The sequence below is a fragment of the Panulirus ornatus genome, chromosome 15 (genome assembly GCF_036320965.1).
Source record: "Panulirus ornatus isolate Po-2019 chromosome 15, ASM3632096v1, whole genome shotgun sequence".
NCBI classification, from domain to species: domain Eukaryota; kingdom Metazoa; phylum Arthropoda; class Malacostraca; order Decapoda; family Palinuridae; genus Panulirus; species Panulirus ornatus.
The window spans coordinates 31,731,494-31,745,758 of record NC_092238.1 but is presented as its reverse complement, the minus strand read 5'-3'; the positions used below and the strand labels follow the sequence as shown (position 1 = coordinate 31,745,758).

The window sequence follows — 14,265 nt, the reverse complement described above, 5'->3', positions numbered from 1 at the left end:
AGAAATGACTTGCAGCTACATTTTGAAATTTCTGTGTAAGGCTTACAAGTTTTAGAAGCCTTGAAAGCAATTTTGATATTTTGAAGTACTTGCATTTACATGTTTGTCTTTAGATTACAGTCTAAGTTGGAGGGTAGAACAGAGGCAGACAAGCTGAAAGGAATTCAGAAACCCTTGACTGAACTCCTGAAGAAGTTCAAGGATCTCCAGTTCTTCACAGGAGAGTCGATGGATCCTGATGGCATGATAGCTATTGGAGATTATAAGGAAATTGATGGCGAGGAGCGACCTGTGCTGTACTTCCCAAAGTATGGGCTAGAAGAAGAAAAACTATGAGCCTATTTATTTATTAATAACATTACATGTGAGTAGGTTGCTTTCCTTGTTGGCATTTTCAAGAATTAAAATATATGATTTATTATACAAGTAAATTTTAGGATTTATTTTACAAAAGATAATTCTTCCTACTAACATTTTTATTTCCGGGAGGATGTACTTCCTACTAACATTTTTATTTCCGGGAGGATGTATAAGTTCTGTGATGACCACTGGCTAGAGGGGATTGACTTTCTTTGTTTAGGGATTATTAACTTTTGAGGTTTATTAGTGGATGAGCATAGTGATGCACTTGGGCAGTGAACTTAGCAAGATATTGTACACATAACTTTCTGTTGGATCAGTGCTCTAGTTAAGATAACCTATATGCAGGGTGACTTTTTAGTAATGCAAATATTACAGGAGTTTGCTTTGTATGACTTTGTTACTATTGGTTTTGTGCCAGGATTTCAAGTGTTTTCACTACGTGGACTTTCTCAATGTATCATTACTTCATTCCTGTATTTTGGATAAAATGCTTTATGGGAACCAATTTTTTTGAACTGTGATAAGCACCCCATGCGCCTACAGTCTAACAGAAATGTAGGGACATACTGTTCCTTGGAATTGATTTGCTACCTTCTCTTAGCATCTTTGTAAGACTTAGATTGCATTGACATTGGTATTGAAAACCATGATTACCGGTTTGGATTGCTATAGATTTTGGTTTGGATATAATTTGATTACATTGTTGTGGGTACTAGCCCAGTAATCTGAACTGATTTTTGGTACCTCATTGAACTAGTTTATCTCAGTGTTAAATGATGAAATCAGTTATAGGTGCCTAACAAGAAAGCATAGTTTAGGAGACTGTCTCAGAGAGAAAGCTCTCCCACATTAAGTTGTGTATTAATGAGGGAACATAAAACTGAATAGGGGGTTGTTTTTGATGGGTAAGGCCCCAATAAGAGAGAAGTGGAAGATGTAAGTTAAAAGTTTAAGCAAATTGGGCATTGTATCATGGACAATGAAAAGAGTAAAAGATTAAAGCCTAGACTCGTCACTATCTGTGTTGTGCGGAAGTGAGGAGTGGTCCAAAGGTAGTAAAGTGTGGAGGAGGCTGGTGTGTTTGAAACAAAATAGGTGAGGACAATACATGGTGTACGTAAGGTTGTTCAAGTGAGAAATGATGAGTAAAGAGAGTGTTGTAGTAAGAAGAGTATGGTTGAAAAAGCTGAAGAGGGTGTCCCGAATTTATTTTTACCTGATTATGAATGAGGAGTGGCTGACTAACAGTTTATATGTTTCAGAAGTGGAGAGGACAAGAAGGGAAAGAATGAAATGGAAATAGAAGGATGAAGTGAAAGATGCCTTGAGTGATCAGGGTTGTGCAGGAGGGTGTAAGGCATACCCAAGATAGAGCAAATGGAAGTGATGTGGTATACGGTGCAAGACATGCAGTAAGTGGGCTGGACAAGGGCATATGAAGCTGTCAGGGAAAACCAAGGAAAGGTCTTTGATGCTTGGCTCACATGGATAGGTGACTCAGGTTATAGTGCATTTTATATGGTTAGAGTGGATGTGTGTAAATCAGACAGTTCTTCAGTTCATGGTGTATCTTGCTTATGGGGAAACTGTGAACAAGTATGGAAAATAAGTTATGCAGTGCACTTATGTAAAGTCATGGTTACAGAGGTGAAGAGGTAAAAAGTCTTGAGCAAGCCACTTGAGATGTATAGATCACTGATTGAGAGGATGGTCAAATGTATGGAGCATCAGATAGGTGGAGGAGCATTGTGACTTCAGTAGAGATAGTGGATGTGTGGACTTGGAGTTTGCTCTGAAACTGTATGAGAGAGCCTTGAAGAAACATGGATTTGTATGGGGCGATTCTTGATCAGCAGAAAGCATGATATGGTGACAGAGATACCTTATGGAAGGTGTTACAAATTTCTGGTGTGAGGAAAGCTGTTAAATGCATTAAAGTTTTATTGGGAGAGTTAGGCATGTGTGTGAATAAAATGCATTAAAGTTTTATTGGGAGAGTTAGGCATGTGTGTGAATAGGATGGGAGGAGGATGAGTGTTTCTATTAGGTGAAGGTTTGCCAGTATCAAAACTGTGCAGTGTCACCATGGCTGTTTAATCACTTCATAGACAGTTTAGGGAGGGATGTAAATATGAGGGTTTTAGAGCGAGGAATGGATGTGGGGCTGAGAGTTGAGTCCGTTGGTGTTTGCAGATGACGCTGCTGTGGTACCAGACATGACAAACTCTGGATGCAGGTATCAGAGTTTGAGGGTGTGTGAAACGAGATAGTAAATTGCGAGTAAATGTAAACAAAAGGAAGGTAATGAAGAGTACGAGAAAGGTAAGATGGGATGGTTTGTGTGGGAGTTTGAATGGGGAGGACCTGTAGGAGGTGGATAGCTTCAGATGCCTGGAAGTTAACTTAGCAGCAGTTGGAACCAGTGGAGCAGAGTAATCAATTGAGAGTTGACAAAGGTCTTTGGATAAGTGAAAAGTGTGAGGAAGGGGAGGTCTTTATCTGTTTGCACTAAGATGGGTGTGTTTGAAGGTATATTAGTCCTGATGTTATATACAAAAGAATATGCTTTATGTAATGCAAGTAGGTTTGATAGCATTAGGAATGAAATTGTAAGAGCAAGGTGTGATATTGAACATTTTTGATTGAGTGAGCTGACTTGGGCATGCAGAAATGGTTTGGACATATGGAAAAGATGAGCAAAGAAAAACTATCCAATAGGATATATATGTGAAAGGTGAAGGGAAGGGAGCAAATTGGAGAGGGAAGACTGATAAGATCTAGACAGTGTGAAAAAGGTCGTGAGATATTGTGATAAAAATATTAAGGAAGATGAGAGGTATGCATGGGCTAGAATATATTGGGAGTGATGTAGCACATGGGAGATGACATATTGTCACTTGGCTGAAGTAAGGTATAAAACACTTGGATAAGCCATGTTACGGTATTCAGATCTTTGCTTTGGAGTGGAGAGTTCTCTTTTGTTGCATTATACACAACAGCTAGAGAGTGGATATATTGCTTTCTCCATGGCTGGAATTTGTGAAAAGTATGAAAAAGGTATTCTAAACTTGGTATCATATAGGTACTTATTTCATCTGATATACCTAGAGTTCTAATCATGAATGGATTTTTTGTTTATTTTTGAAAGAAATATTGCAGTGATTTTGGGAATTGTAATTGTCGTGAATGTTGTGTATGTAGTGGTGTTCTGTATAATTTAAAGAACCATATTAATTCTTGTAGGACTTTCAGATGGTTTCCTGCAATGACTTTGGTAACGAGATGAATTTTGGTTTTTGTTTCAGACCCGTCTCGTAACATCTGGACCATTAAAACAATCAAGCCAACCCATGCCAAATGTCACTTGTTTTAATTTGCGCTAATAAAAATTGCTCCTTCTGCTGACTCTCATTTCCTAGACTTGTTTACTACTTGTTTTGACAATAAAGTAGGTTTATTTGAAACCTTCATTGTAAGCTTTCCATGTTATCATTACTCCATTTCAGTTTAATGGGATGGATTAGGTACATAAAGCCCCTGCAACATCTCTCGTACACTTCCTGAAGACATACCTTTTCTGTTAAAGTGATATATGTACTTCAACAATTTTAAAGTGCTTCTTACCTTTTCACTTTTACACTTGTATAATTGATAAGACACATTAGTCTTCATGATTCAATGTTTTGAAGTTTTCAGAAATTTCAGTATTCATGTGCAAAGTCATGCTTTCCCTAAAAATGAAGCATGGATTTTACTCATTGGTGTAACTGTTTATGAAACCCTACTGTTGTATCTGATATGTGCATGTCATATATGCTTAGGCGACAGCACATTTGGTGGTAAAAAGGAGTAAGCCTTAGCCAGACTTATGTCACTTAGCAAGAAATGAATAAGCTCCGGTGTCTTTGCACGATTCGTTAGCGTTGGGGACCTCAAATGTGCTGAATTACCATAATCTGCACAAGGTACATGGCTGCATTTATTTGGTCTACCCCCATTTAAATGGGAGTGGAGAAAACTGAGTGTAATTTTGGGAATTAAAGGATTGTCATTATGCTAAATTGAATGTTTCCTCCCCTTTCCCATAGCTACAGTACCTTTGTGCCACATAACTAACAACATTTTCACCTTTGATAATGGCTCTCTGAATCCTACACCCAATCTTTCTTGGATGTTCAATAACAAAAGTCTATTTGAATCCTATACATTTTTTTTTACTCATTTTGAAATTCTTCTTTTCCTTTCCATTCTTTCCTACAACACATCATTTTCTGCTACTGATGTTTTTCCCATCATGTGCCTATTTTCTATTTGTTTCTATGAGCTGCTTCCACACACTTTTCCTCTAAGTTAGACTGGATCCTGTGGTATAAGCCTAGTTAGATTATCCATTGCTCAGATGTATACCTCAGACTGACCTTTGGTGATACACTCTCAGATTGTGGTCCACACATCACTACCTAATCAAAATTTCATAAACAGGATGCACTGAAATCTTTTAGTTATTCCCCTTTATCTCCTAAGAGCATCACCATGAAATTCTCTTACATATTCTAAACCTGCATGTTCAACCTGTGGATTACAAAGTTCTCTAGCCTTGTCCCCAAATTTGTTTTTTAATTGCAGATTAACCATCTGGATCCAATTAAATCCTTGGATTACAATGCTAAATTATCTGGATTCACTTTCATCCCAGTATTCCAAAGCAAAGCTCTTAAGAGCATTCCATGGCTTATCTAACTGCTTCATACCTTACTTTAGCCCAGTAGTACTCTGACCCTTGAAGACACTATTTTCAAGACTTTCAAGTCCATTCGATTTCATTGCATGGGCTCTAATTTTGTCCCATGATTTCAGATTGATGAATCGTCCAGAACTCATCTGGCCTGTTGCATCTAGATCCTCTTCAGGCAAGATCATTCCCTAATTCAAGTTTGAAAACCCCCTTCCCAAAACACCTTCCCAAATTCCAATCTCAAAAGTTCCTTTCAAACTGTTGATTCTCATCTTGGATCCTGAAGTTAATGATGCCAAAGTTTCAAAGATACATTTCCTAAAATCCAGGGCTTCATAAATATATTCCCAGGCCAAAGTATGAAATAAGACTGAACTACTTGAGTTAAAATTTAGGAATTTCTGTCATTGACTCTAAGCAGCCTGAACAAAAAAAGCCTGTTAAGTTTTTAAGGACATGTGCCTTTGAAAACACTATGCCTGCAAGTGCTTATAGTAAGCTCTGCACACATACTGCCCGATGAAGTGTAGTATATATTTAATATAAAAGTTGTAGATATTTTTTAGAAAGGACAATCAAGATGGGTGATTTTGAGATCATGTCAGATCAGGTCAGAAGACTTAGGTGAACGGTACTGAAGAGACTGGTTCTTAAAAAGATAAAAAGACAGCAACAAGATGTCATAATAAACCAAGCAAAAAATAATTATGCAAGGCTTGTTAGGAAAGATATAAAGAAATAATTTTATAGTATAATTGTAGTGGATGAATGGAATAAACTGAATTATGATATGAATGGGAACAGCATGAATATAGTTAAAAAGTTGTAAGAAAATTATAGAAAGTTTAAGATACAGGGCCTCGCCAAAGTACAATTCCCTCCCCATACAGTACAGAGAATTACATACACATGCACCTCAAGTTCACTTCAGTGGAACAATACTGCTAATAAGCTGGTCTGAGTTATATGGTTTGATATAATGGAAAGCACATAGAAAATTAGTGTTGTCATTACATGAGATACAGCTTTGCAGAGATTCTAAGTATATTGGGCTTCTGGTACTTGGATGATTACTGCTTTAATACCTAGTCATACAGACAATGACATACAAAGTGCTGCCAATTTGCAGGCTCATGTCTTAAATTCCTATTTATGAGTTGACTGCTGGTGAAACAACCCTTAATTTTCAGTGTAAAGGGACCTGGACTTTTCCTCCTGTAGTAGTGTCTCCCGCTTCTCCATCACCTGCTCGAAGTTCCAAGGCTGGATCTCTGTTGATCCAAGGGTAACAAACACCAAACAAGCGATCGTGTATACTGCTCCTGCCATCCAAAACACTGCCTGCCACTGATGTAAACTCTGGTGGGAATATAAAGCAATCAGTTGCTAGAAAAGTGTCAAAGGAGCAAGCCTGTGAATCAGTGATTGGTAGAGCTCCTGAAGGGAAGAAGCAAATGCAGAGCCAGATGCCGGAGTATGTTTTTTTTTTTTTTTTTATACTTTGTCGCTGTCTCCCGCGTTTGCGAGGTAGCGCAAGGAAACAGACGAAAGAAATGGCCCAACCCCCCCATACACATGTATATACATACGTCCACACACGCAAATATACATACCTACACAGCTTTCCATGGTTTACCCCAGACGCTTCACATGCCTTGATTCAATCCACTGACAGCACGTCAGCCCCGGTATACCACATCGCTCCAATTCACTCTATTCCTTGCCCTCCTTTCACCCTCCTGCATGTTCAGGCCCCGATCACAAAATCTTTTTCACTCCATCTTTCCACCTCCAATTTGGTCTCCCTCTTCTCCTTGTTCCCTCCACCTCCGACACATATATCCTCTGGTCAATCTTTCCTCACTCATCCTCTCCATGTGCCCAAACCACTTCAAAACACCCTCTTCTGCTCTCTCAACCACGCTCTTTTTATTTCCACACATCTCTCTTACCCTTACGTTACTCACTCGATCAAACCACCTCACACCACACATTGTCCTCAAACATCTCATTTCCAGCACATCCATCCTCCTGCGCACAACTCTATCCATAGCCCACGCCTCGCAACCATACAACATTGTTGGCACCACTATTCCTTCAAACATACCCATTTTTGCTTTCCGAGATAATGATCTCGACTTCCACACATTCTTCAAGGTCCCCAGAATTTTCGCCCCCTCCCCCACCCTATGATCCACTTCAGCTTCCATGGTTCCATCCGCTGCCAGATCCACTCCCAGATATCTAAAACACTTCACTTCCTCCAGTTTTTCTCCATTCAAACTCACCTCCCAATTGACTTGACCCTCAACCCTACTGTACCTAATAACCTTGCTCTTATTCACATTTACTCTTAACCTTCTTCTTCCACACACTTTACCAAACTCAGTCACCAGCTTCTGCAGTTTCACACATGAATCAGCCACCAGCGCTGTGTCATCAGCGAACAACAACTGACTCACTTCCCAAGCTCTCTCATCCCCAACAGACTTCATACTTGCCCCTCTTTCCAAAACTCTTGCATTTACCTCCCTAACAACCCCATCCATAAACAAATTAAACAACCATGGAGACATCACACACCCCTGCCGCAAACCTACATTCACTGAGAACCAATCACTTTCCTCTCTTCCTACACGTACACATGCCTTACATCCTCGATAAAAACTTTTCACTGCTTCTAACAACTTTCCTCCCACACCATATATTCTTAATACCTTCCACAGAGCATCTCTATCAACTCTATCATATGCCTTCTCCAGATCTATAAATGCTACATACAAATCCATTTGCTTTTCTAAGTATTTCTCACATACATTCTTCAAAGCAAACACCTGATCCACACATCCTCTACCACTTCTGAAACCACACTGCTCTTCCCCAATCTGATGCTCTGTACATGCCTTCACCCTCTCAATCAATACCCTCCCATATAATTTACCAGGAATACTCAACAAACTTATACTTCTGTAATTTGAGCACTCACTCTTATCCCCTTTGCCTTTGTACAATGGCACTATGCACGCATTCCGCCAATCCTCAGGCACCTCACCATGAGTCATACATACATTAAATAACCTTACCAACCAGTCAACAATACAGTCACCCCCTTTTTTAATAAATTCCACTGCAATACCATCCAAACCTGCTGCCTTGCCGGCTTTCATCTTCCGCAAAGCTTTCACTACCTCTTCTCTGTTTACCAAATCATTTTCCCTAACCCTCTCACTTTGCACACCACCTCGACCAAAACACCCTATATCTGCCACTCTATCATCAAACACATTCAACAAACCTTCGAAATACTCACTCCATCTCTTTCTCACATCACCACTACTTGTTATCACCTCCCCATTTGCGACCTTCACTGAAGTTCCCATTTGCTCCCTTGTCTTACGCACTTTATTTACCTTCTTCCAGAACATCTTTTTATTCTCCCTAAAATTTAATGATACTCTCTCACCCCAACTCTCATTTGCCCTTTTTTTCACCTCTTCCACCTTTCTCTTGACCTCCTGTCTCTTTCTTTTATACATCTCCCACTCAATTGCACTCTTTCCCTGCAAAAATCGTCCAAATGCCTTCTCTCTTCTCGGAGTATAAGTGTGTAGCAAATAAGTTGACTTCCAATTGCAAGTGATCACATTAAGGGTATGCAAGTGCATCACCCTCTGGTGGATGCATGGGTAAACTACACTGTTGTATATCCCCAAATCCTATTTAACAAATCATTCCTTCAACTGTGGGAGAATCACCTTGAGATTATTAAGGTAAACAAGATGACATTATAATTATTGTCTAAGGTTATACTAGGGGAGGGTAAAAGACCATGCTATTGGTAAGCTGAGACTATGATATAAGTTGGCAGAAGCTGGCAAGTTCATTAAATGTTGAAATCACTAATGTCTATATCTAGTTACTGACCTGTCCTGGATAAAAAGTATTGACCTCAAATGAAGTGGGATTGATACCCTTTCATGGGTTAAATTTACTGTGTTAAAATAACAGACCTTGTTAAGTAGCTACTTCTCTGGACCTTGGGTAGTATAATGATCTAATGCAGGTTTATAACTGACTAGCCTTTAGAAAAGCTATCAGAACTTATTTTGGGTCAGTTTACAGACCTGAGGTGTGCAAGACTCACTTGTCTGAGGTCATGAATCACATGGTCTACTACTTGTTGTCTCACCTGGTCTGGGATCATAATCACCCGGACTACTACTACTTGTCTCACCTGGTCTGGGGTCATGGCACCAACTATGACTGGCACACACATGGACACCGCAAAGGCCAAGGTGTTACTCATGCCAAGCGTTGTTCCTAGAATAAAATATAGTATGGTAATACCCTTGATCATGGTGGAAGAAGTCAGAAGAATCCAGACACACCAAACTCAGGATGGCCTTCCCCTCAACCCAAACCCTGCAACCCCCAGAGTATTATGTACAGGAGCCCACAGGGTCAAACTCCAATTACCTGAAAACAACCCGCTGGGAACAGATCTAGTGAAGGTTGATAAATAAATGGTGGGTAGTGGTAACTTAGCAATAGTTGTTAATGACGGTAAAATTCTTAACATAATGATGTATGAATTTGAAATATAAAAAAAATTAAGATTTCAAATACATTTGAAAATAGAAAAGAATGATTTATCACGAAAATTACGTAAAAAAGTCCAATTCACAGCGAACATTTTTTTGTGCAGCTTAATGGAGGTTTGTCTTAAAAACAGTTTAAAACATATACTTTATATACAAACTTTGCAATATTTTGTGTCATTGTTGAACAACAACAGTGCAGGGGATCTTTCTATCCAGTGAGCATATGGTGGTAAGGAAAGGTAATGTTATTAAGGAGCAAAATACTCATATTCCAGACTGGGTAATGTTATTAAGGAGCAAAATACTCATATTCCGACTGCTCCTATTAAGATGATTCAAACCTTGTTAAACTTTCTTTTTCTGTAGTGGTGGTGGGAAAGGGAGGGAGGGAAGGGGGAGAGTTGATCTATGACACTTACCAGAGAAGTTGGGAGCCAAGTCGATATGGTTGACACGGTGACCCGAGCAGACGGCACCACTGAAAGCCATACCAACCGTGAAGAGCGTCACTGCCAACGTGGTGTTACAGCCAACATAACCCACAGTTACCAGCATCAAACCGGGTAACACCATGGCTGTGGACGATGTGGAAGGTAACTGATGTGTGGGCTATGGAGATGAAATGGTATGGACACATGGAGATGATGAGTCAGGAAAGGTTAACAAAGAGGATATATATTGTCAGAAGTGGAGGGAACGAGGAGAAAGGGGAGATGAAATTGATGATGGAACGACAATAAAAGAGACTTTGAGCGATCGGGGCCTGAACATGCAGGAACACTCATTCAAGTTCAATCACAGCGATTCATACATGCAATGAAAAATCCTTACCAACCAATCAACAAGTCACCCAGTTCTTAATAAATTCAAATGCAACAAAAGCGTGAAAGTTGTGCACGGGATAGATTGTATCGGAACGAAGAGTTATACAGGAGTCGACATGCTTTCGATGGACTGAATTAGGGAAGTGAACTGATTGGGGGAAAGGATGAAAATATTTGTGGGGCCAGATGGTCGAATGGTGTCTATGGTTTTGGTGCAATGCACTTGACAGCTAGAGAACGGATGTGAGTGAATAGGGCCTGTTATCAGCTCTTCATAGCGCTACCTTGCTAACGTGGGGAACGAGAGACAGTAGTGAAAACAAATCTATTCAGAGATGTTTCCTGCGAGAGGTCACACTGCAGGTGGGAAGTAATTGTGGCTAGGCTGAAAATATTCAGTGGGCAAAAAGGATCAAAGCTTCATCGACGAACTTCTCACGCCAAGACATAGCAGAGGAGCCTTGAAGTTGCAGAAGCAATGTAATAGAAGTTCTTGGCTTATACTGCAATAAAAATGATGTGTGTGTGTGTGTGGAGGAGCAGTACTTAGGAAACCTCCCTTCGTAAATTGACCCTGGAGCCAATCCTAGCATTATGGGTAGGCCTGTTGCCCCTTGCATTCTAGGGTAGATGGTGATAAATCCTGTTTCTGCCATTCTATAATGAGGACTACATCCATTCACAATACCCTGGACCTTTACTTACAAACCCACTCTGGATCTTCTTATTAGGTCTTCATTTCCTGAATCAAAGGTGGTTTTTAAATGTAAAAACATTCATAACAATGATAAACCACGGACATTTGATGAAAGATGATTGCTTCGTGATGGGAAACATAAAAATACTAGAAATAACTCACAAATGCTTGAGAAGAGTTTGCGGGACACATGACGACTAATATAGTGGTTTGCAATGAGCCAGTCGCCCAGTGTACCCCAGAAATTGGCTCCCACGAACATCACCAAGAAGGGCAGGGAGGAAAGCAGCCCATTCTGGAGACATAAGTTGTATATTTAGAACCTAGAAGAGGAAGACATCAACGCTGTATTTGGGAAAAAAATATAAATCGGTAATGATCCTGCAGCTAGCGGCTGACAAACTAGCTTTGGGTATTATCATCACAGAACCCTCATCAAACTGAATTACATCTCTATATACTCATCAAATTGAAAATTAGATAAAGTAAACTTGTGGATCCACTAGAATGTGGGGTATAAATCAGGAGCTTTCAAACTCTTCCCGTTTCCTAGTTCTACATTAGACCCCTAATGATGTTAACTGATTATCCTGGGTCTTGTAAAACTTTATTTTGATTTTTTTATTTTACTTGAAATGTAAAATCATTAAAGGCACATGTTTGGAATTGCTTTAGCTCAAAGTCAGTATAGTACTTCTATGGGAATTATGAACAATAGATGCTACATTTCACTAACACACATCTCGTTGCAATCTATGGCTATAATACTTTTAAAAATTAGCCAACGAAACTTAATGGAATAATATCCGTCTAATTCGGCATGTATGAAAACTAGTGATAATTCTTACATTGTCAGTAAAACAGCTTAAACTGAATTCTTAGAATGAATTTCTCATCAACTTGCACACCCCCCTCTCACCGAAAACTTTTAGAATGTTCCCATTACCATACTTGTCATACTTAAGTGTCCACTACACACAACCTTGCATCAGTTCAAACTGCGTGTTACATCTTACTGTTTCGATGGAGAAGCCGAGGATGTTGTCCATGTAGGTCGGGAGCTGAGTGAGGAGGAGGTTGAAGCCGAACATACTGCCCATCTGGCTAGTGTGTGCGGCCCACAGAGGCACACTGGTGAGGAAGCTTTTCCACGGAGTCCGGCCAGGCTGTGGGGCGGAAACCTGCATGTTATAAGACTGGTCTTCATCCACGTGCATCAGCAATGACTTGAACTAATACTTAACGTCCACATTTCACTCTGTTGATTTTAGTGTGAAGAAACAGACTGACAAAGCCTACCTTTCCTCCACTATAGATAGTTTGGTATGTTCCCAAATTTTCAGATAATTTAGTCAATGCTCGTTGCACCTGCCGTACAATGTGGTATGGAGCCCTTTCTCCATTGCTCACCTTGTGCTATGAAGTACCTTCCCTCACCCTGCTTTACGTAATGCTCTCCCTGGCTCATCTTGCTGGTTACCATTCCTTCTCCCTCCCTAAATCTCTGGTGCACTCCCTCACGTTGTGTTGTTTGGTTTTCTTTGTCCCTCATCTTACATTGTGGTGTCTTCCCTTTCAGGTCTAGACGATAAGATTCAGTCATGGCCAGAAATCCTCCGCAAAGCCATGCCTTGACTGGAAACGACTCGAGACTCAAGCAAACCCGTGTCACTCATTGACTTTTATCAGGTGGATTTTTTTTTTATGAAATAGGCCATTTTTCTTTTTATTTATTTATTTATTGTACTTTGTCGCTGTCTCCCGTGTTTGCGAGGTAGCGCAAGGAAACAGACGAAAGAAATGGCCCCCCCCATACACATGTATATACATACGTCCACACACGCAAATATACATACCTACACAGCTTTCCATGGTTTACCCCAGACGCTTCACATGCCTTGATTCAATCCACTGACAGCACGTCAACCCCGGTATACCACATCGCTCCAATTCACTCTATTCCTTGCCCTCCTTTCACCCTCCTGCATGTTCAGGCCCCGATCACAAAATCTTTTTCACTCCATCTTTCCACCTCCAATTTGGTCTCCCTCTTCTCCTTGTTCCCTCCACCTCCGACACATATATCCTCTGGTCAATCTTTCCTCACTCATCCTCTCCATGTGCCCAAACCACTTCAAAACACCCTCTTCTGCTCTCTCAACCACGCTCTTTTTATTTCCACACATCTCTCTTACCCTTACGTTACTCACTCGATCAAACCACCTCACACCACACATTGTCCTCAAACATCTCATTTCCAGCACATCCATCCTCCTGCGCACAACTCTATCCATAGCCCACGCCTCGCAACCATACAACATTGTTGGCACCACTATTCCTTCAAACATACCCATTTTTGCTTTCCGAGATAATGATCTCGACTTCCACACATTCTTCAAGGTCCCCAGAATTTTCGCCCCCTCCCCCACCCTATGATCCACTTCCGCTTCCATGGTTCCATCCGCTGCCAGATCCACTCCCAGATATCTAAAACACTTCACTTCCTCCAGTTTTTCTCCATTCAAACTCACCTCCCAATTGACTTGACCCTCAACCCTACTGTACCTAATAACCTTGCTCTTATTCACATTTACTCTTAACCTTCTTCTTCCACACACTTTACCAAACTCAGTCACCAGCTTCTGCAGTTTCACACATGAATCAGCCACCAGCGCTGTGTCATCAGCGAACAACAACTGACTCACTTCCCAAGCTCTGTCATCCCCAACAGACTTCATACTTGCCCCTCTTTCCAAAACTCTTGCATTTACCTCCCTAACAACCCCATCCATAAACAAATTAAACAACCATGGAGACATCACACACCCCTGCCGCAAACCTACATTCACTGAGAACCAATCACTTTCCTCTCTTCCTACACGTACACATGCCTTACATCCTCGATAAAAACTTTTCACTGCTTCTAACAACTTTCCTCCCACACCATATATTCTTAATACCTTCCACAGAGCATCTCTATCAACTCTATCATATGCCTTCTCCAGATCCATAAATGCTACATACAAATCCATTTGCTTTTCTAAG

General features: G+C 40.4%; 2 protein-coding genes across 2 annotated transcripts in view; one reads left to right on the top strand and one right to left on the bottom strand.

Annotated features, from left to right (window-relative positions):
- Positions 1-3,762, top strand: part of Tctp (translationally controlled tumor protein) — a 58,592-nt gene extending 54,830 nt beyond the window's left edge. Inside the window, exons 3-4 of the mRNA XM_071670724.1 lie at positions 114-364; positions 3,669-3,762. Coding sequence (XP_071526825.1) covers positions 114-336 — 223 coding nt within the window. The 3' untranslated portion in view covers positions 337-364; positions 3,669-3,762. The remainder of the gene's footprint in view (positions 1-113; positions 365-3,668) is intronic.
- A 2,383-nt stretch (positions 3,763-6,145) lies between these two features.
- Positions 6,146-14,063, bottom strand: LOC139753820 (putative inorganic phosphate cotransporter). Its single transcript, XM_071670723.1, has 5 exons — positions 12,237-14,063; positions 11,383-11,515; positions 10,119-10,274; positions 9,333-9,418; positions 6,146-6,457 (listed from the first exon to the last, which is right to left on the bottom strand). The coding sequence occupies exons 1-5, from the start codon at positions 12,435-12,437 to the stop codon at positions 6,278-6,280; spliced, it is 756 nt and encodes a 251-aa protein (XP_071526824.1). The 5' UTR covers positions 12,438-14,063; the 3' UTR covers positions 6,146-6,277.
- Between the last annotated feature and the right edge of the window lie 202 nt (positions 14,064-14,265).

What these genes read in the sequence shown, in the direction of transcription:
- LOC139753820 (XM_071670723.1), bottom strand. Translation starts at nt 12,437, where the DNA reads ATGCACGTGGATGAAGACCAGTCTTATAACATGCAGGTTTCCGCCCCA. An exon ending in CAAACTCTTCTCAAGCATTT is followed by an intron (nt 10,275 to 11,382) that starts GTGAGTTATTTC and finishes CATCGTCCACAG; the next exon opens with CCATGGTGTTACCCGGTTTG. An exon ending in GTGCCATGACCCCAGACCAG is followed by an intron (nt 6,458 to 9,332) that starts GTGAGACAAGTA and finishes TATTCCCACCAG; the next exon opens with AGTTTACATCAGTGGCAGGC.